The sequence below is a fragment of the Callorhinus ursinus genome, unplaced genomic scaffold, assembly GCF_003265705.2.
Source record: "Callorhinus ursinus isolate GAN/ISIS: 27379988/994484 unplaced genomic scaffold, GSC_fseal_2.0 scaffold20, whole genome shotgun sequence".
Lineage (NCBI taxonomy): Eukaryota > Metazoa > Chordata > Mammalia > Carnivora > Otariidae > Callorhinus > Callorhinus ursinus.
Genome location: NW_027397082.1, coordinates 24,016,420 through 24,039,498, shown reverse-complemented (window position 1 = coordinate 24,039,498; position 23,079 = coordinate 24,016,420). Strand labels below are relative to the sequence as shown.

At 46.9% G+C, this 23,079-nt stretch overlaps 1 protein-coding gene across 1 annotated transcript in view; it reads right to left on the bottom strand.

Annotated features, from left to right (window-relative positions):
• Positions 1-378: 378 nt before the first annotated feature.
• The window catches only part of SORBS1 (sorbin and SH3 domain containing 1), a 114,767-nt gene continuing 92,066 nt past the window's right edge, over positions 379-23,079 (bottom strand). The window contains exons 28-32 of the mRNA XM_073904564.1: positions 21,493-22,266; positions 9,619-9,678; positions 8,848-8,906; positions 6,503-6,615; positions 379-3,809 (exon numbers count right to left, since the gene is read on the bottom strand). Of these exons, the coding sequence (XP_073760665.1) occupies positions 3,742-3,809; positions 6,503-6,615; positions 8,848-8,906; positions 9,619-9,678; positions 21,493-22,266 (1,074 nt within the window). The 3' untranslated portion in view covers positions 379-3,741. The remainder of the gene's footprint in view (positions 3,810-6,502; positions 6,616-8,847; positions 8,907-9,618; positions 9,679-21,492; positions 22,267-23,079) is intronic.

Sequence of the window (23,079 nt, the reverse complement as noted above, 5' to 3'; positions counted from 1 at the left end):
CTCATAGCCGATTTAACTCGATTTAGGAAAACCAAATGCTGTATATCATTTCTTGTACCCATGTCTTGCGGAGCAAATCAAGACCCGTTGCATGTATTTTATAATGTTTCACTTGTGCTTTTAAAGACATCATTATCTTTGCAATCAGAATAGAAAGCATGGTGAGATGGTCAACAGTAGTCCATTCCGAGAAGGTCACAGAGTTAGCTTATTGAGAAAGGAGTAAGGTAAGAAGTGAGGTCTTCCAGGAGCAAAGCAAGACGGTATGTGATTAAGAACGGAAAGGAGGGCATGCGCTATCGAAGCAGTGAATACAAGCCTCCCTTGAGAAACCTGGCAAAGGAAGGAAAGAAACAATGAATGGTAAGAACAAACATATGCCACGCAATTCTGAATAAAGTTTATTAAATAATATGTACAGCAAATATAGTAACTCAACACATCCATTTATCAAATCAATCCACCGCAATGAAGAAAAATAAATGAACAGGACAATCTGTGTCGGCATAGTACATGCTCTCCAGGTGTAATTAAAATGGCAACATTTTAAATTAATTGGTTATATATAATGTCAGTTATTTTTCTCTCAGAATATAATCTTCTCTGTAGTAACCTATTCTAGCAAAAGAACTTAATACCTACTGTAGATAAATAGGACTGCAAAAAAAATCAAAAAACAAAATAAAAAAAAACCTATTTATATGAGATAGCAATTACCTTCTCTCCCAGAAAGAATGATTATTTGAAATTTTAACACTTTACAATGGCTATTTTTGTGCTAAAAATCTGCAGGTGAGTTATTTGGAATTCCTTCATTTAAATAAAAAGGCAAAAAACTTCATGACTTCCTTATTTTACCCCCCTTCGGTTCAAATTTTTAAAATTATTTTTCTATACAAAGTAGGTACATGGGCTATACAAAGTTAAATATACATATTTACAGTCCTACTTCTTACGCATATGATTTTTTTTTTTTTTTTTTTTTTATTTCCCGAGAGAGACTGCAAAAGATAAGTAGTTGGGGGCTTGCCTTTACCCAGAAGCATGGCGATTATATCAAAATGTGTTGCAAGGCATGGTGCCCGTTAGTTGCACTTGCTATTAATAAACTTGTATAAATATCTCAGCATAAAAATAGGTATTTTATATTACTAAATGAGGACAAAAGAGCAATGGGAAACCTTTGTTCCTTGTTTTGTCATACATAGGAAGCTGAAGTTCGATGCAAATTTTGCAAATTTTAACATGATTTTGTTAAAGACGGGCAAATTGGTGAGGCATACCTGGGTTTCTGGAGATCTACAAATGCGTGAGGCTGGCATCATATGCAAATGTGGCTTTACAAATTGGTTTTATTTTCTAGCTGTATTTAAAGAGGTGTTCAAAATTACCTACTTAATCAAGAAGCACCCCTAAAAAAAAAACTATTAAGAGTAAGATCGTTATTAATTGTTTGCATCTAAGACAGACCAGGAAACATGTTAGCCAATACAGGAGTTACATTCCAAAAGTGAGTGAAATGCTGTCGTGCAAAACGCACGTGCATATGCACTTGTACTATATCCCCTTGGAGAGAGTCAAACGGCACCCTCGGATGGTGAAGTGGACCTTCCAAAGCAAGGAGTCTGATTCAAAGACTATCAGAAAGTCTCCTTCTACCCAGGAAGCTCCTCCTCCTCCACCACCAGCACCCCCTACACCCACCGTTAGTTCCACAGCCTCACCCCTTGGGGTTAAGGCTCTGCTCTGTCCTAGTTAAAAACAAATGTCTCTGGGAAGAAGTTAACACATTCCTCTTATCAGTCATTTACACTCTAGTGTGAAGGAGTAAGCAGCAGTTTCCTTCCTGAGACCAGGACTTGAAAGGAGGACAGGGAGAGAATGAGGCTGTGTGACGGGGAAGGTGGGGGTGCACAGCTGATGGGTGGCAGGTGGGTGGTAGAGACAGAAGGTGAGGCAGAGGAGGTGGGGGTGCACAGCTGATGGGTGGCAGGTGGGTGGTAGAGACAGAAGGTGAGGCAGAGGCACTGAAGACAAACTCCGCCTACTTGTAAAGACTCCAGACTTCGGGACAATGGTCCGCCAGCAATTCTGAGCTACACGCAGAGAGCCAGGGTTCCTGTAGACACCTTACCTACCTAGAATTGCTGCTTCTATTTGTGACCTTGGATGTGTACTTGTGGGGAGGATGAGAGTTTGAAGACTCTGAAAGCAGTTCCAAGAACTTCCAGCCATAAACTACCCTCAGACAAAGGTTCTTCTAGCAGCCTCACTGTTCAAGAGTGAGCGAATGGAGAGAGAAATACGACAATGCTTTCTAGAGTCTCTCCAGGGAAAGATAACCTCCATCTCTCTCATACCCTTCTTAGCACATATCACAGTCTCTCTGGACCCAATATTCCTGTGTGTCTGCCCCTCCCGTCACCTCTGAGTTCCCGGCAGGCAAGTGGGCCAGTCCCTATTTCTTCAAGGGGTCTACCGGAGGGGCTGATGAACATCCTCGAACTGGATGGAGTTGTGACCGAGCACCCCGGGCATCACACGGGCCTCCCTCCTCACACGTGGCCCCACAGAGGGCAGGCCTCCCGCTGCCTCACACATGGGGCCGCTGCCTGTGTGCCTTCTGCTCTGAAGAAAGGCCTCTTCACCTCTCTTCAGGGTGCGTCGAGATTCAGGACCCCGGGCGACCACCTTGTGGGTGGTCCCTGAACTACTTCGGGGAGCGAAAACGAGGACGCGGTAGGCCTACGGCATGGAGCACGTCCTGCTCACCGGTGGCCCTGGCATCTGGTGTGCATCAGTGTCTATTAAATGATTCACTGAATGCCATCCTTGGTTCTCTGTGAGAACAGGCCTAGCGGCCTCATACTGCCCTGGCCAGAAACAATCCAGAAAAGAAAGCTTAGCACTGGCATTCTGGTAAATGAAATTGTGCCGAAGGTGACCACTTACAAAAGTCAGTGATATGGGAAAGGACCACACTGCAAGTGACCTTGACAGCTACAGAACTTCTTAACTTCATCACTTGGAAACACAAATTTAACTACCTGACCTGGGCACCCCATGCCCATGGGCAAACCTCATGTGCTTTTCTGTCTGAACACCAGGGGCGTCGAGGGCAATGCCACATGCAGGCTGACTGCGCAGGGCACCTCCGTTCTGCTTCCATTTCTCCACGTACCCCAGGAGTGAGGCACATGGTCTTGGGTAGCCTGGGGGGCCCCCGCCACTGTCCAGGGATGGCCTCGGCAGCCCAGGCAGATCTCTAGCAATGTTGGGAAACCGGTGGGCTCTGGGGTGGCCGGGGTGCGGAGCCTTTGGAGAATGGCCGGGGATCTGCCTGGTGCTCCGAGGGCTGCTTGTGGCTAAATGACTGCTGTGAGCCAGAGCTGGTCAAGGCCTGGGCAGCAGGAGACATTTCTGACCTCACTGATCCTGGACTGTGTTACAGGTCAGATTACCCAAGAAGGGGAAAGGCTGGGAAGGCTTGGAGTGGCTCCCAGAAGCAGCTAAGTAAATACAGATTTGCCTCATTCCTTTTTCCTCAGTTCGGCTTGCCTGATACACTGCAAGCGTAGACAGGCTCAGGCTTTAGACACAACACTTCTCTGTCCCTCTCTTTTGCTTCTTACTTTATCCACTGCATTAGTTTTCCTACTGACTCAATGTTTAAATAAAGAGTCCAGTTCATGAATTACGCTTCATCCTCCAGTAAAAATAATCTCTGGTTTTCAATCTTCTTTATAGATACAAAGGCTTTACATAGTTGCCTGGAAAAGTACCAAACTGCCTTGTCCTTCTTGAAGTACCTATAAAAAACAAACAAACAAACAAACAAAAAAACACAAGCAAAATCAGAAGACTCACCCATGTGAGTTCAGAGAGAGCCCTTTGTTTTTTAATTAATTTATTTGAGAGAGAGAGAGTGCACATGCAAGCAGGGGGAGGGGCAGAGGGAGAGAGAATTCCAAGCAGACTCCCCACTGAGCACAGAGCCCAAATTGGGGCTCGATCCCACAACCCTGAGACCATGACCTGAGCCGAAACCAAGAGTTGGAAGCTTGACTGGACTGAGCCACCCAGGCGCCCCTGGATAACAACCCTGTAGCATGAAGGACAGCATATGGTTTCCAAAGCACTTTTCCCTGTCTTATCTCATTTAGGCTACAAAATAATGCTGGGTGCTAAGCCAGGCAGGCATTCTCAATACTCCCCCCCTTTTCAGATGAGGAATGCGAAGTCAGAGAGCTTAAGTCCCACAGTTTAGCAAGCATCAGAAGCAGACTCTGAACCCAGGACTCTTGACTCCCAGCCCACTGCTCTTTCCAATACTTCTCCTTTCTGGAAAAAATGAGCCCATTTATTCAGCACAAGATACCAGGGATTTAGAATTTCTAAACTGTAGGATTTCTAAAAGTCCACTGGACAGGACCACACATCAAAAGGAAATTCCTCTCAGAAGCCTGTGCCTAAGCCCCGGGCTGACTCCCCGTCTCTGCTGCCAACCTTGTCAGGGTTCCCACCGAGCCAGGAACACTGAGCTACCTGGGCACAAAGGCCTTCCTGTGCTGCTCCACACCCGGACTGCCGGATCCCTAACCTAGCTTCTTCCCTCGGGACTCTCTCTAAGGCTGTGGGTGGGGGTGGTGGCAGATCCAGACCATATCATTATTCCCCACTCACTGGCAGACAGCACAATTTGACAACTGCATCCTTTTCCCAGTTGGCTTGGATGCAGCTTCAGAACCCCAGTGGACACAGCATCTCAAGCTGCCACTACCAGTAGGTTGGAGCTGTTGCCCGAAGCGAAAAGACAGCGTCAAAGCTAAAGACAACTAAAACAACTAATTGAACCCCCTAGGGAGGACCGCCGAGGAGGCTGCAGAGAACGGAGATGATGATAAGGGTGAGAGATGTGCTCCTATAGCTGGTTTGCACCTTTCCTTATGGACGAGAAAAATAAGCTCCACTGGGTTACTTGATTCTCCTCTGAGCACTAGGCTACGTTTTGAAGCATTTGAGGGATTGAATAATATTTCCTTTGCCTAGCTGCCAGGCATGCCCCCATTAGAGAAATGGTGCCCCTCACCCTACCCCACGTTCTTGTAAAAAATGTAAATAGTCCTGGAGGAGTTTAACAGTGAATCTGTACCACAGCTGCACTCTCTAATACGACAGCCACGAAACGTGGCTAGTCTGAATCGAGCTACGCTGTACCTATAAAATATACATCAGAATTCTAAGGCTTAGTGGGATAGTTTATGTTCTTCTGTTCATATACTAACATTTTTTTTACACCGATTACATGTTCAAATGATAATATCTTGAATGCATTGGTTTTAATAAGATATATCCCTAGAATTAGTTTCAAGGGTTTCATTTTACTTCTTTCAAGGTGGCTTCCGGAAAAATTTAAATTCCATTCACAGCTTGTATTCTGTTTCCACTGGACTGCACTCCACTGGAGTGTTGCCGACTTCTCAGACTGGCTTCCTTCTGATTGGAGGAATTCAAGGTAGTGAGGGGCCACAGGCTTCTGGGGGCCTGGGGAGGATGGGGCAGCTTTCTAAGAGGCCAGTGAGGCCCAGGCAAATCTTTCTGGCTTCCCATTTCTGCTGAGGCCTTCCCATTCTTACTACCCCAGCCCTGAGAGGACTTCATGTTAGCAAAGATTTTCCAGAGAGATCAGGAAAGAGCTGGTCTTAGAGAGAAGATAAAGGTAAAGCCATTTGTACAAGGGGAAAACAGAGGTAAAAAGTGAGTCAGTGGCTCCCAATAGCATATTTATGCCTGAGGAGAAAGAACAGAGGCTTGGGGACAGATGCGGCTGAGTCCAAGTACTGGCTCCATGACTGGCTACCTGGGTGACCTGGGCTAGTTACATCACCTCTTCAGGCTTCAGTTTTTGAGGCTGTGAACTGAGGATAATTCTCGTCTTACAGGCTATTTGTTGAGAACTCCAGTAACAAAGTATATTAAGCAAGTATCTGCTTTGTAACAAAATCTCAAAGAACACTGATCTTTCTCCAGTTCTATAACGGTGAATCTTTTAATTAAGCAGGTTGCTTTTTTAAAGTTATGAGAAGGCTGAAGTAAATAAGGTCTTTGGAAGGTCTACACATATGCTTGAGTTTCACAGTTGAGATCTAGGCTCAAATTTTCTTGTGCTGTTTCATGAGAGTTTAAAAAAAAGAAAATTTTCAAATGTAGAACAGATATACACACAATAGAAATACAAACAAAACTCAAGTAATGAATTTGACAACTGCCCTTCCGTGCAGTCGCGTTGGCATATTTGGTTTTTGGGTCCGGTATCATGAGCGTCATCCACACTGTCTTCAGAGCAAGCATAAAGTGGGTGGCCCAGCATTCCTGACAGCAGTACCGGATTTGAGAAAGGCTCTTTTTTCTGTGCAGAGAATATTGCCTTTTGCATGGCTTATCACTCCTAGTTACTCCTTCAATACACAGCTAGTAAGAAAGGCACGAGGAGATCACTTACCAACGAACCACCCGTCATCACATTTTTCCATGACATCGACAATATCTCCGTCTCGGAGTTCCAATTCATCATCATTCTGTGGTGTGTAGCTATATAATGCTTGGTAACTAAATCTAAAAATGAGAGACATTGATTCAAACACTGATAGGACCGAATAATGAGTTTTTAAAGCTCAATTCCGTTAAATCAACACTTAGGTAGTGTTTCGTACTCATCAGTGGGGATGAAAGTATTTTATTGGCTATTTCCCTGATAGTGTAGCATTTGGGGAGATCCATTCAGTATATAATAAGGAAATGAAGACTGATGTCAGGGGATGGGAAGCCTCTGACAAGCAAGGTTATGATCAGTCCTTTTATTTAGTTTCATTTGGTTACCATAGCTAAACATTTTGTCTAGATGCCCCCTCTTTAAAGTTAACCAAGGCTTTTTCTTAACATAGGAGAATGTATGTAGATTATCCTTGATAATCTACATACATTTAGGTCCAAAAAAAAAAAAAAAAAAAAAAGAAGTTACTCAGGGCTAGAGATAGACACTATATAGACACTATATTCTGGACATACACATTGGAGAGCATAAAGCAATTGTTGTATATATATAAAATTGTTGCATTAATATAAAGATATAAAAAGTACATTCTAATTGCTTACCTTGAGTTTAATATGCTGATACATATTTCATTGATTGTTTTTATTTATTCATTTAAGTAATCTCTATATCCAAAGTGAAGCTGAAACTCATGACCCCAAGATCAAGAGTCACACGTTCTTCTGACTGAGCCAGCCAGGAGGTGCCCCTCATTAATTGTTTTTAAATGTGATGTCGTTTTTTCAAAATTCTTGAAAGCTTTTGCTTTCTTTCCATCCCAGTGATGTTTGGGAGTAAGATTTTTATTTACTTGTTAGTTGGCCTAAGGCAATCTGGTCTGTGCTGTTCGGTCTGTCCTGACAACAGCTCATGGGAGGAGGCTGGCCTACTTGTAAAATCCGACAAGGAAAAGTTTGTTTTCATTTATTCCTTTGACAAATATTTAAGAAGCATCTACTATGCTTCTGTGAACTAGTAAGTTCACAATTCTGTGTACTTACTATTCTGAAACACAACAGTAGAGGGCAAAACTTTGCAAATGAGCCAACCATCTACCATTTCCAGTAGATGCCAGTGAATTCCAGTAAGTGGGCAAATGAGACTAGAAACAAGTAAGAGGAGCCAGTCCCCAGGAATGAGAGGTTCATTTTCCTCTGCTGAAACAAAGGGCTCATTCACTTTTATACATTTATCCAAATGTATTGATAATTCACTAGATGGATCTGTCTGCCAGAAGGAAGTCTCCAATGAGCAGTTAAGAGATGCAGATAGATTTCCAGTAGGTAAGCGAATACATTTTTGATGTTTCCATACTTGCCTGCTGTCTCCAACCAACTTGGACTCCTCAGAATGCCTTATCTTCCTCTTTACTTCCACCATGGCTGCCTTGCTAGCCTCAGCTCTGGGAAGTAATCCCTGATACCTGCTTCTCTATCCTCACTCCCAGACAGTGGAGACTGAGGGGCCAAGGTCTCAGAACGTTGCAGCTTGGGTCCCCCAGTCAGCTCTAATTTTGGATGGGCTTCATGCTGCTCAGTGCGCCATTCCATTGAGTCCTTTCCCCACATGGGCCTTCTCCGAGTTCCCCAAACACACCATCTACCCTGGGTCTTTGCATGTATGGTTTCCTCAGCTGGGAAGACCTTTTAACTCTCAAATCCAGTTTGTCTTTCTTTCCTCCTTTCTTTTCTTCCTCTCTCTCTCCCTTTCTTTCTTTCTGTAAGCTCTACAGCCACGTGGGGCTTGAACTCATGACCCTGAAATCAAGTTGCATGCTCTACTGACTGAGCCAGCTAGGGCCCTTCAATGTGTCTTTCAATGCTCATTCCAAATCTCTCTTCTTCTGGGAATGGAGTTTGCTCCTATATGCTTAAAACATAGGAGATATCCAATGATTTTTTTTTCTTTAATGAGTGGGATCAACTCGATTCCTCTAGGCAGAACCAGTGACTCCTTCCTCTATATTCCCACAACACTGAAGCCAGTCAGCACTGCCCTCATTCGCCCCTGGATGGCAGTTCATTCGTTCCCGGTCTCTATCTCTTGGTAGTCTGTGACCTCCTTTATTCACCCACCCACCACCTGTTTCATGTTGGCTGATGGGAAACATGGCCTCAACTAGAAATCCTCAGAGAAGCCGGGGGTGACTCGTCCATTCCCCCAAATAGCTGCCCCCACACTTGGTCAATGACTCATTCTCTAAAGCCAAGAGTCTACTGAGAATGTGAGAAAGGAAGTTCGCCAAGTGTACTTACATATCTTGTGAGGTTTGACTCCTGTCTGGGGTGACTCTTCGCTGCTGGGCTTGAGGTTGCTGAGAAATGATTAAAGATGATTTATTGTCAGAAGGGGATACCTTGTGATGAAAGTCAAGAGGATGAGAAACAGTGCTGCAGTAATGAACAGATTTTTCGGCAATGTTTATGATCTCATTGCAAACTGCTTCCTGTGAGTGGCCCCGAGATATCCAGAAACCCCCATAAAACAGTCAACATGGGGACAAAAAACAAAAAGAAAAAAAAAAAAAGAAAGAGAGGAAGAGATGTAACATTCCGGACGAAGCACATAAGTCCAGGGAAACAACAGAGTTGAAGATCCAGGTTAAAAAAAATAGATATTCCAGTAGTGGAGTGCAGGAGAGATCCAGTCGTAAGCATGGAAGAAACAGGTAAGATACAGAAGAATTGGGAATTTAGTATGAATATTAAAAACAAAGGCAGCAGCATAAAAGCCTGTAATTAGTGAGTAACTGTCACAAATGGAATAACGTCAGGATAGAAATGCAAGTATGGACCCCCAATCATGCACTAACCATTAATTTAATCCCACATGTAGGCAGAGTACAAGTATGGTCTCTAAACTCCTCTGCTTTCTGAGAGGGAAGGGGGTGGGCCTAACATTTCCCTCCAGCACAACCGCCATTTAATTCTTGCAAATAATGGCTCTGTGAGTCAGCCAGGCATTACTCCAGTCAAGCCTCTAGAAGTCAGTAAGGGTTCTCTTTAGAAAAGCTACAGGCATCTTACCACATAGCTCTTTTCAGATTCTGTGAGATCAGGTCCTGCTCTCAGTGAATGATGAGAAGGCTGTGATCACCAAGCAAATTATAAGGGAGACATTTTAGCAGATGTCACATTGGAACGGATTCAAAATAAAAGTGTGAGCAAATACACGTACCACACCATCACACTCGATGACGCCGGATACTCATGGCCTACGACCATCGAGTTTCCATGACAACACGGTGGGTGCACAGGAGAAAACGCAACGTAGAGTTAGAAGCAAGCATCCAGGCAATGAAATGGGAGGTTGGGAATATGAGCACAGTGAGTTGAGCATGAACACAGGGTCCCCAGATTGGCGGGAAAGAGACACAGAAGGGCTGTCTTAAGGAACGGTTATGACCCTCCATAACACACACATTGGTCCTTTTGCTCTCAGCTGGCAAGGTATCTACGGAAGAGCTGCTGAACCAAAAGCCAGTTTCAGTTATCTGGTCGACTAGAAGCCTCCTCTGGCAAAGCAGGCTCACAAAACTAACAGGTATGCCACATCTGCGTACTTGTGGAAACAAACAGAAATGCTTCTGAAAAACTCCTTGGTGATATCTGAAGTATCAAACAAGACCGTTCCCCTGGAAAAGTCTGCACATGACACCCTCCAGCCAGGAATGAGTTCAGATATCTCACAGGGCAGAGCTTGCTTCCAGAAATAGGACTGGGTGTCCTAACGCAGCTGCAGAAATAAAACCATCACTCTTCACTCACCAGCTCAGGTACCACATGCTGACATGGAAACACAGGTGCGACTGTGGCCAAGCAGACCCGTTACTTAAAATGGGTTTCCCATAGGAGACCAGGAAGAGTGTCTGGAATCTCTTCCCTGAGAAAGGATTCAATCCCAAGCTCTAAGAAATCTCCCTAAATAAATATTTGAAGAGCCATCCTTCTTGGAGAAACCCTCTCGGTAATGTGCACCAACAGCAACAAGCCATGATAACTCCAGGGCCTTCTAGAAGGGTGCTCAGATTTTGCGTATATGACCCACTTGATTCAGAGAGAGGCCCAGAGAGGCCAAGGGCCTCCCCTGAGATCACATAGCAAGCCAGTGGTAGATTTGTCTTCTGGATTCATTTACTGTCCCACTGGATCTTCTCTTTCATCCTTGGACCATTTCCCACATCATTAAGAGTGCTCACTGGTTTTATTTTCCATGAGTCCCACAGAAACCCTGGAGATAGGCAGAACAGGGTTTATCACCCTGTTTGCCTTTAAAACCCAGGAAGCTAATGCTCAGGGGGTTTAGTTCATGCTCCAATGTCCCACAGCTAGTAAGAGGTCGAGCTGCTGGGCGGCCCCTCGCACGCCACCACACCATCCCCTCGTGTTTAGCATGTCTCGCAAGACCAACTTTCACCCCAGACATCACTTCTATATTCCTGTCCTTTTGGGAAACCTCTTCACGTTCTCTAAACTTCAAAACGGCAATCCTTTAAACCCTGGACTCTGGCAGGAGTAAAGGAAGAGCCAGAACTGCAAGGGGCCTTTTCATGGTCCTTCTCCAAGGTCTCAGGACCTGCTGGTCTTTGCCAGGTGACCTTGTGTGGCTCCACTCACCACCCATCCAGCCTCCGGGTCCAAGCGTCTGTGTAACAAAGGAAAGTAATGACATTTCCAAGCACTTGCTATGTGGGCTTTAACGTGGCAGAAGAAGGAAATGTATTCTGGGTGATCCCTAACAGGCAGATTTTGACAGGAGGGAGAAGTCTAAAAGTGCAAGCTGTCCAGTAGAAGGGCTCCCTGGAGAGGAAGGGAGCTGCCGATCCCAGTGGCTGTGGAAGCCGAGGCTGAGCTGTCACTCGATGGGAGGCTGTGTGGCACTGCTTCTCAACCTTTCGTGGATGCTGCCATCACCTGGGAACCCTGTTAACATGCAGACTCTGACTGGACACATGCACCTGGGGTCCATCCTGAGGCTCTACATTTTTTTAATTTTAATTTTTAAAATTTTATTTAAATTCAATTAACATATAGTGTATTATTAATTTCAGAGGTAGAGGTCAGTGATTCATCAGTTGCGTATAACACCCAGTGCTCATTCCATCACGTGCCCTCGACACTACAATTCTGTTGGTGATGCCCCTGATGCTGGTCCACAGATCAATATGGGGGACTAAGGCTGTAGAGGACCTTAATTACCCTTCACTGAGATTCTTTGGCTAGAGTGTGTCAAGACTGATCAGTGTGGGTCATACCTCATGAAAATGAAAGTTCTCATAATAACCAAAATATTTCCAAACTGCGGCTGGTGGTCTAATGACCTTGGGTCAAATGCAGGACAAAGAGAGGATGTGGACCACCTCTTCACATTATGTCCATAGCTTACAGAAGTCCTGTAGCATCTTTCAATGAATTTAATCTAAAAGGAGTGACTAGAATCGATCATCAAGCAAATATTTGGTGCTTAAAAGAGGTTTGTTACATCAGATATAGTAAAAAGGACCTGAATATTTCACTAGCTCTTCTTTGCAAAGCACTTAAAAACAAACAAACAACAGTTTCAAAGCACACAGAGATCCGTTACCTCATCTGACTTTTACACTAACCTTTTGACTTAGGGTGGAAAAGGAATTTTAAGGCTCAAGGAAGTGTGAAGATTTACACAGGGTGACAAAGCCACCGAATACTGAGTCCTCAGTGTCTAACCAACTTACACCACCTTCCTCTCGAGTCCTGTTGGGACAGCTATGACCATAGCAACACCTGGCTTCTGCCCTTTGTGACAAGAGGTGCAGTCGCTTCTCTTCCTGAATACTTTTTCTTTATGTAAAAGGTACAGTGTGCGGTAATAGATATGGTCCAGTCCTTAACTCAAGGATGCAAAGTACCGGAAGGGGTACTAACCCAGCTAATATCTTCCTTGGTCTCAGGCCATATCCAAATCAGAGGATAATCGTCATCATCGGCTTCACATCTAGACAAAGTTGACATCTAGTATAAACTTAAGTCATCCCCGAAAGGTAAGGATGATTGGACTCCGTACTCACAGTTTGTGGAATGAAGGACAAAAGCAATAAACATTTATCCTATTAGCTAAGATTCAATTTCTTCCTGTTTGAAATGCATTTCTTACATTTAAATCGAACATTTCATATAGTTGGGATAGAAACCAGTTTTGGGGGAGGTGTGTGCAGCATGTGGACCCTCAGGGGAGATGGAGACCACTGATATCCGAGGCAGGGATTCGCCCTTCACTTTGAAGGCTATTTACCTTCAGATTTTTTTCCTTTGGCATATATTTTTCTTTCCCTGGCCCCATTCTCTTATTTTATTTTATTTTAGAAAGAGAGTGAGCACGAGCAGGGGGACAGAGGGAGAGGGGGAAGCAGGCTCCCCACTGAGCAGGGGACTGATATGGTACTAGATCCCAGTACCCTGGGATCATGACCTGAGCTGAAGGCAAACGCTTCACCAACTGAGCCACCCAGGTGCCCCCGCTCCCGGCCCCATTTCTAACGAGTATAGCTTTCTGTATCTCTTCCTCTGAATCTATGCTGTCTAATATGGTAGCCAATAACACTTGAGTTATGGCCAGTATGAAATGTGCTGTAAATATAAAAATACATACTGGATTTCAAAAACTTAGCATAAAATATAGACTGTAAACTATATCATTAATAGATTGATTATATACTATTATGTAATTATATTAATAGTTTAAATACTACTTTAGATATGTTGGACTAAATAAAATATATTGTTAAAATTAATTTCACTTTTTCCATCTTACTACCAGAAAAGTTTAAATTACATATGTGATTTACATTATATTCCTACTGGATGGTGCTACCCCTGCTACCCCTGCCCGTACTTAAGGCTAAAAGTAGACAAAGTTCTAACTACGACCTCATCCAGGGTTAAGAATAAAGCGAGTATTATCTTATGCCAAGTACATTTCAAACTCTCGGAGATACACACCAGCTTTTTTTTTTTTTCCACATGTTTAGAAAAACAGCCATCAGACCAACACACACACACACACACACACACACACACACAGGCTGCACTCCGCCCCCCCCCCCCAACAGTAAGCAGGGGTTAGTTGCTGATCCAGAAACTGCTTTGCATCCATATTTGCACACACACTCACAAACTGTCCCCCTTGGCCTGGAGTGCTGGTTTTATTCTCTCCAAGTGAGCAATCCTGCATGAATCCTTGCTCTGTTGCCTTTCTGTCTGCAGTTCACAGAAGACCCCCAGGAATGTGACCCCGGCCTCCCCGGGGCTATTAATCCCTCTGGATCCACGAAACACCTGGTGCCACCAAGGAGTTAGTAAGCATTCTCTTCCAGCTTTGGGTGTGTGCCAAAGCCTTGAAACCCCAAATAAACTCTCCACAGGGTAAAGAACAGTAGGAAGTCCTGGAGATGTGAACAAGATGTGAACAAGGACCTCAACCTCAGAGTGGCCCAAGCCCCTGGAAGCATCACAGGTCCCTTCTGCCCTCCTACCCTCCCCTCTACCCCCAACCTGCTCAGAAACGACATTCCTCAACCCACTGCACATACCTATCTTGTCATCTGCTCAGACCCCACCCCACTTCTCTTTCTGGTGACCCATACTGGCTTCCAGGGGGAGACCAGACTGGGTGCAAGGAAAAGTGGGTTCCAGGCCAGGTTATGACACGAATTCATTGTCTTTTGGGCAAAATGTTGAATTTCTCTGGATTTCAAATTCTTAGTAAAATAAGAGGATTGGACATGATTTACATAAACATCCTTTTCGGCTCCGAGGTTCTAACATAAGGGTCAGACAGAGTGCACGCATCCTATGACTTGAGAACTAGGGTCTGGGGGGGCAGGAGCTGACCTGGCTTAAGAACGCGGGCACCCCACTCACAGCCCCCTGAGGACTGGGTAGAGGGCTTCTGACTGCAGCCTCTAGATGTGGACGGAGGGCTTCCTCTGGCAGTTTGTGGGAGGCGAGGGGTTGCCCTGCATGGTGGCAGATTTGCAGCTCTGGGAACACCACAGGCAAATGGCCAGAGGAGCCAGAGGCCTGAATGATTTGGGTTCCTGGCTTTCAGCTCTAGAACACCTCCACAGGACCCTTACAACAGGACCAAGTTCTCCCTGAGTTTATTAAGAAAAAGATCCCAGCTTAAACATAAAACAAATTACAGCCAATCGGTTCGACTGTTTCCCACCTAGACACAATCCCCTTCCTTGCAGACTGCTCCTCAGAGAACACATTACTTTGTCGTAACTCGAATCTGATTACAATGCTAAACTCACACTCAGCCTTCTCGTCATGGTCTGTAGTGTGTGGTCTGTTTCCTTCCTAAAGTAATCAGAGAAATGGCAAATATGTATTCAAAGATGAAGAAAGCAAAAACTTTCCAAGAGGACACCTTCATACTCGAGGTGAGAGAGAACAGGGAGAAGCACTAAGTTACAGAATGCAAATTCTCAGTTTTCTAAATTCCAGATTTGTGGAACACAAAGTGGAAGTATTCTTCCAGCTTATCTTCTACTTTCTTCTTTTCCCTGCCCCCCCCCCCCCACACCCTCATCTTCTTCTCTTAGGTGGTATGTGGTAGGAGGATAAAGCAAACTGCTTCTGTTTCTTTGCCCTGTTATATCAGCATCACGTAACAGGTATTTACTGAGTCCCAGTGACAGGCTCTGTGCTGGGCGTGTTCATCTCCATGGCCTCTCATTTCATCCTCATAACTCAACAAGGTGGTCCACGTTTACCTCACCCTACAAAACTAAGACCCAATATGTGTGAGTTGGGAACTGAAGAGCCAGGATGTGAACCCCAGGCTCTCAGACCCCGAGCCCTGGGCATCCCACTACACCCTGATTCTCTGAGCTTGAGCTCTGCCCGAGGGACACATCAGAGTAGCTGGAAAGGTCACCGATCAGGAGGTCGCCTCAGGGAGTACTCTGTAGCTGGCATGACGGTTGCTATGGCTACCTACCATTGCTCCTAACACCTTCTGAGGGGTGGACACTTCAACTTGAGGTCTTAGTTCCCTACCTCAGGTGTTGAGAGAACACCTGCTGGTTATTTTTGGAACTGCAGCCAACGCCTCTCCCCATCCTGTAAATTGTTATTAGAGATTTCCTTTCTGAGTGAGTCAAAGGAAAACGTTTCCCATTTTTAGTTGGGTTATCTTACCACTTTTGATTTCCTTAATTTCCATGCTCAAAGCAGGACTATGTCTTTGTTACCTTTCTGGGAACAAAGCTAGCTTCCACACAGTAAGGGGCATTCCCTCCGAATCCACCAAAGCCTGTTTCTGTCATCACCTGAGCAGCATTCTCTCCTCGCCTTTCTCTAAGGCTGTGCAGTTTGTTCTGGTGCTTCTCAGACGCTCTGAGGATAAATGGCTTTCCCGAATACTGATTTTATTGTTGATTGGCTTCCTTCCCTTTGGGACCCAAACGAGTATCACAAAAGTTTTTGTCACTTTTCTCAACTCATCATAAAAGTAGAATAGACTAGGGGCTCTTGACCTGGGGGGGCACGGACTCCCAGGAAGCTCTTGGATGGACTCAGGTGTGGATCTCCTGAAACTTGATGCAAAATTGTGTGTGTGCTCCCCTTGTCGTCCCCAGACTACTGGCCCAGAGTCCTCAGCTGACCTCAGATTCTCAAAAGTTCTGTGATCCAGAAAAGGTTACAAGTCACTGGAGTAGATGATTTGTAAAGACTCTTCTTAATTCAGAAATTCTATGAGGATCTCTCATGCCAATTGTAGGAACTCTTAAAAACCAAGGCTGGATGCCAGTCAGCAAATGGTGCCTCTCTCTTGGGAAAGCTCAGTAAACCGCTGATGATGCTAATGACTGAGATTTGTAAGATGATCTTCCCCTTCACGGTCTTGATCACCCTAATCCTTCTTGGCCAAAATAATGCACGACAGAATCCAAGAATTTGGTTGATAATTCTGAACTCTCGGGCATTTTGTTTGTATGCATGTTTTTGTCCTAGCACACCCCCCAAACCAAGGGAAAACTTTTCATTTTTCAATTGTGAAGGTCTGAAGGTTTAATAATAAACCCTCTTCTTAAAATTTTGCATTTGTTTCTTTTTTCCCTTTATTCACACAGGATTTTTAGCTAATCATAAAACATCAATGCTAAAAAGACCTTCAGTTCTCTTGTCTATATCTTTTGTTTATGGATGAGGAGGCTCCCAGAGAAAGGAAGTGATTCATCCAAAGACACACAGCAGGCCAACAGCAGTGCCGGGCCAGAGCCCGGGGATCCCGACTTCCAGCACAGGGTTCTCCCCATGACATCGTGGTTCCCCTAAACACGCCCTGCCCTTCCTTCACGCCTTCCACTGTCTAAAGAACACACACCTAAAAACATGAGCAACTGACCCAATGTGATTTCAGTCTGGGAGTCTACAAAGGAGTGAAAAGCCAAAGCCTTTCACCAGTGTTCATCCACCCACAGAGAGTTGGGGGCGGCAGGGGTGGGGCTGGACAGGTGACGAAGGGGGGAGGAAGCAGCCACGCAGGGACTTAGCACCAAATAGGGAAGTTTGACAACTGACTCACAAGGGGCACGTGACTGTGAGGAAGGTGACTAGACGCTGCTGGTGGGTGTCTACGTGCTTCCCGGCTCTATTCCCAGCCCCTTCCCCAGACTCCCCTCTTCCATCCACCTGGGGACCTCCTAAGCCTCACCCAAAGCTCACAATTCCCCGCACCCTCTTTCCTGTTCCCACCTGTGGGTCTTGGCTGGGTTATTTGCTTGCCTTAATTGACATCCTCTTGCTGTTCGCCTATTATAAACCTCCCTGTGCTTGAAGCCCCATGTCAAATGCCACTTTTCTTTACAAAGTCTACCAGACCGCCACCTTCTCCCTCCTGTTGCTTATTCTTTCTCATCTTGAACCTTCAGGGTGAACTATCTGACTCTCCTTCCCTGTCTGCATTATAATTATATATATAATAATATACATATTAATATATATAATTATCTTTTTTCTTTAAAATTTTTTATTATGTTAATCACCATACATCATTAGTTTTTGATGTAGTGTTCCACGAGTCATTGTTTGTGCATAACACCCAGTGCTCCACGCAGAACGTGCCCTCTTTAATACCCATCACCAGGCTAACCCATCTCCCCACCCCCTCCCCTCTAGAACCCTCAGTTTGTTTTTCAGAGGCCATCGTCTCTCATGGTTCGTCTCCCTCTCCGAGTTACTCCCCTTCATTCTTCCCCTCCTGCTATCTTCTTTTTTTCTTAACATATATTGCATTATTTGTTTCAGAGGTACAGATCTGTGATTCAACAGTCTTGCACAATTCACAGCACTCACCATAGCACATACTCTCCCCAATGTCTATCACCCAGCCACCCCATCCCTCCCAACCCCCACCACTCCAGCAACCCTGTTTGTTTCCTGAGGTTAAGAATTCCTCATATCAGTGAGGTCATATGATACATGTCTTTCTCTGACTGACTTATTTCACTCAGCATTAACACCCTCCAGTTCCACGTCGTTGCAAATGGCAAGATCTCATTCCTTTTGATGGCTGCATAATATTCCACTGTGTATATATACCACATCTTCTTTATCCATTCATCTGTCGATGGACATCTTGGCTCTTTCCACAGTTTGGCTATTGTGGACATTGCTGCTATAAACACTGGGGTGCACGTACCCCTTCGGATCCCTACATTTGTATCTTTGTGGTAAATACCCAGTAGTGCAATTGCTGGATTGTATGGTAGCTCTATTTTCAACTGTTTGAGGAACCTCCATACTGTTTTCCAGAGTGGTTGCACCAGCTTGCATTCCCACCAACAGTGTAGGAGGGTTCCCCTTTCTCCACATCCCCGCCAACATCTGTCGTTTCCTGACTTGTTAATTTTAGCCATTCTGACTGGTGTGAGGTGGTTATCTCATTGAGGTTTTGATTTGGATTTCATATATAATTATCTTAGCCCCCCGCCCCTCGCAATGGAGATCATACAGAGCTTTAATTGGGGTCAGTCACTTTTTTATCTCTTCTTTCACTCAACAAGTATTTACTGAGTACCCTCCATATATGAGGTGTCATGGTTGCTGACCTTAGGGCGCTAACACTCTAATGGCGACACAGACAAGCGAAGGTAAGAAGACAATAGAGCTGAGATCCCCCATATCAGGTGCCAGGGCCGTGGACGCACAAAGTCGGAGCACTTAACCCAGTCTTGCAGGGGCAGGGGGAAGCAGTAAGGAGGGGCTTCCTGGAAGAAGTAACATTTAAGTGGAGAAGTGAAGGACAGGTGGGAATTATCGAGGCAAGCCAGCAGGGAGGCTGTGGAAGGCGAAGCCGGCTTGCTGTCTGAAATGGCCAGATCACATGAGGCCTTCGATATATTAGCAATGAAAGAAGAAAAGATCCTAACATTTTAGAATGTCTTTTCATTTAAGGTACTCCACTAAATTCCCTCTACTTACTGGTCAGATATTCAACCTAGCTTCCTAAAAACTATCATAAAATTGAACTTTTGTTCAGTTCCCCACAGCCAGGAGAACAGTGACTGGCGATTTTCCTGATCACACACGCTGGTCTGGAATGCATTTACCCAAATAAGTGACACAGCCTGAGGCCACAGCAAGCTCACAGGCCACCAAAGAACAGTTGTCCCTGAAGTCCTTTCCATCTTTAGCTCTGTCACCCCAAGAGGGCCTCAAGGGGTGGGGAGCTTCTGCAAGTCCCCCTTCCGTGAGTGGCTGGCTCCTGTTCCCAGTCACAGGAGGGGAAAGTAGAGGTGTTGGGAGGGAGGTATGGGGGCAGGGGCCCCCTTCACACAACCTTCCAGCTCTCAGCAGGGAGCAAGGCCGGGGCCAGGGCCGGGCACACCCATGGAGAAGGGGCTGGCGCTGGAAGAGCAGGAGGAAGGGCGGGAACAGGAAGTGGTACACTTGGGTTCTGGAGGCCCACCAAGAAAGGAAAACCAATTTTCAACGGGCCTGTCTTTCCATGTTGCCAGTTACCTCCCCCCTCACCGCCCCGTCCTTCATTAGGAAGCGGGAAGTATATACCCCTCAACTCACCCGGAGTTCCCGCACTATGCGCACTTCCTGTACACACTGGGTCCTGGAATCAGGCTGTGCTGATGACTCACGGCTGACAACAATGAGGTCTCCAGGCACTGTGAGCTGACTTAGGACGTTTACAGAACTGTTCCCACATCGGAGACCTTGAATTCTTTTCAGTTAGCCCCTTCACCATCTCTCCCCAACCAACTATTCTTTGCTTAGCTGGACACACCCTTCTCTTCCACATTCCAGGAGCACCTGCTCTGGGACCAGGTTCTGCTATTTTCCCTAGGCCCCATGCTCAGAGCTGGAGAAACAATCCACTTTATGGAGCCTCCCCACAGGCCAGCCATCACTCTTAGCTCATTTAATCCTTACAACTACCCTATGAAGGAGAGACCACTTTTACTCCTACTTTGCACAGAGAAGACTATGGCTCACTGGCCTGATTATTTATCACTATCCCACACTGCTCTTCCCGTGGAAAGCAATCTTCTGCTCCTAACCATTAGGCTGGGGCCAGAGGTCTGGCCTCGTCTGTGTCTCCGGCCTCTGAGCTCCTGTGGTCTTTGAGCACTTCTCTGTCACTGCAGTCATGATGCCACTGTGTCTGTGTTGTTGCTGGAACACGGGCTCATCCAGCACAGGGAGGCACTGACCCCAGTCCCCTGCCCTGCTGCAGAGTGGTGTCTATAGGCCCGAAATAAACACTTGTTGAGTGACTTTAGAGAAAAACTAGGATGGCAGGTCTGAGCATCGGGCGGAGTCTACTGCGGGCATTGTACACAGTAAACAATAAATGAGGCTTCTTCAAGAATCGCACCTGATACTAAAGGCATTCTAGAATGTTCTCAGTTGCAGAAGCAGCTCCAGATCGCCCAACATGGAGAGCTTCCAAAGTGCTGACCACGTTCTGTTCCCAGTCCCCGCACGGGGTATTTCATACGCATTCCTCCGTGGAACCCTCTCAACCACGCGGTGAGCCTGTTTTCCAGGTGAGGCTCAGAGAGGGGAAGTGACTCCCAGTCACAGACGCTGAGAGGCAAACCGGCATTCAACCCCAGCTACTTCGGAGAAACTGCCCGAAGTCTTTGACTTTTAGGGTACTAAACAGCATTGCCAAAATTAGAGTCATGACCTAATTGCCACATTTGTCCTCATCCCCATGCCCAATTTTTCAGCCCTCAAACACCCTAAGGCCACTCTGGTCCTTGAAATCTTTGTAGCTGACCCAGAGAGAAAATGGGACAGTGACCTAAAAACCTGGTGTGCCCACTCAAGGACCCCGTACCTGCTGGGGCCCCAGCGCTGGGCCTGCATGCACCTCCTTAGGACCAAAATGCATTTGTTCACCAGTGAACAAAAGCCCCGTGCTCCCACACGAACACAAGACGGGACGGAGACCTGACAGAGCTGAGCACTGGCAGAGTGCCACGCGTTACGGAAACAAAGTGCAGCTCACACCAAACCAAACCACACGGAGCCAAACTGAAGCCTGGTGTTCTCAGCTGTGTTAGAGCAAACCAAGGGAAGTCTCCGAGGCATGAATGGACATGAGGAAGGCCTTCCTTCTCGTGGGGCTTTGGCACCAGGCCAGGAGGCACCCAAAGTGGGAGTGACTTCTGAATCGCCTCAAGAGGCCAGAGTGCTGACTACCCTCTGCCTCCAACTGCCCCCAGGCTGGTACCTTAATCGATGGCCCCTCCGTTCCCTCCTGGGTACTATTTCTGCCCCCAAGGCAAGCGAAGGGCTCTCACCGGCATCCGTGGGGCCGCGGTAGACGGGCCACGGGTGAGACGTCCAGCCCACCCTGCCAAGGCACATGCGGTCAAGCTGCAGGCCTACCTGGCTCACAGCACTCCGAGCGGCCCTCCTCTTGGCCTGCTCGCCACCTCTATGCAGGTCTGTCTGCTCAGTCTCCCTTCCCGGCAAAGGGCTACCCGGGGGCCTGCCGGGCCGGCTCTCCTCGGGCGCGTGGAGATCTGAGAGTCTCTGTTCCTCGCTCAGGCACCTGACCACGTCTGAAGGTCTCAAGCAGCTCTTCTTAGAGATCTTGGGTGCTCCGGGGCATCTCTCACCTGCCTCCCGCTCTGCTCTCCTCTCACACTGTCCGCGCTCTTCTCGCCTCGGCTGCCGCTTACCCTGGCTGCTAAAGGCGTTGCTGAGCTCCGAGATGACCCTATCAGAGCTCCCCGGCAGCAGCTGCGAGAAGCTATCCTGGCGGACACCTGGCAGTGGCACGTGGACACCACTGTCCCCGTTGACGTGAAGGGAGGCGGGGGCACCATGTGCCAAGGCGGCAGCTTTGTGGGGGGGAGGCAGGGCCAGCGGGGAAGCCATCGAGCGTGGGGTGGAAAGATCAGACCAGCTCGAATAGGGAAGGCTGAGAGACAGAGAGGAACCAGGCCTCGCCCACGAGGCAAGGTGGTCGGTGTTATAGACAGAAGTCTCCGGCAGAGGAGGCAGGGGTGGGGTCAGGGCCAGAGGCCGCCTGCCTGGGACCCCAACAGTCAGGGAGATCCACTCAGAGGTGACAGCGTGCATCTCGGGGGACAAGGCTCGGTGGGAGTGGGGCAGGGATGAGGGGGCTGGCATGATGAGCTTGCTGTGACTGGCAAACTTAAAAAGAAAAGGAGAGAGGAAAACAAAGGAAAGAAGCAAAAGGTACAAGTGTCAGCATAAAGAAGAAAGGAGGAAAATAATCACAAGGGATATACAAAGAGGAATGAAATGCAGAGGGCAAGGACACTCTGGTGTCCAAAAAAATGAAATCGTTTGGTTAGGTTGGAGAGAAAGTGGGACGTGGGTGCTGCGTGTGCGCGTACCGTGTGTGTGTGCACGGCGTGTGCCGGTGGTGGAGGAGGGGCGGGCGAAGTGAGTGGTACGGAGGTGGGAGGAAGGGGCCCACTGGGGCGGTTACAGATGGTGCTGGCCCAGTTTGCAGAATCAGACTTTCAGAGGGACACACTGGAAGGCCCCCATCCTACCCCACCCCACCCCACCCCCGCTGCCACCGAAGAGGCCCTGACCCACCACCACGAAGGAAAAAAGGTGCCCTGCCACTGCCCTGCCCCTTCTGTGGGCTTTTATTCTCTCTAGAGTTCTCAGCAAAGAGCCTTCCAGACAGGGGTACGAGCAGTGGAGTCATCTTGTTTCACAGTTGTGCTTGGCTACAGTCAAGTGAAAAATCTCGCTGAGTTACTCAAATTACTAGGAAGCAGAAGGGCCTGCACTGACCCCATGCCCTCTCCCCATGAGATCGCAGGAGATGGATCTCGCTGTGCAGGAGCCCCGGGTCAGCCCGTCTAATGCTTTCTGCCAGGAACCATCCCTGGGGTCAGGGGTGGGCAGGTGGGAGAAGAGGAAATGATGAGAGGATGACAGAAAAGAGGCACCACCCAAGTGTCATCCCGGGTCCAGGTCCGGGTTCTG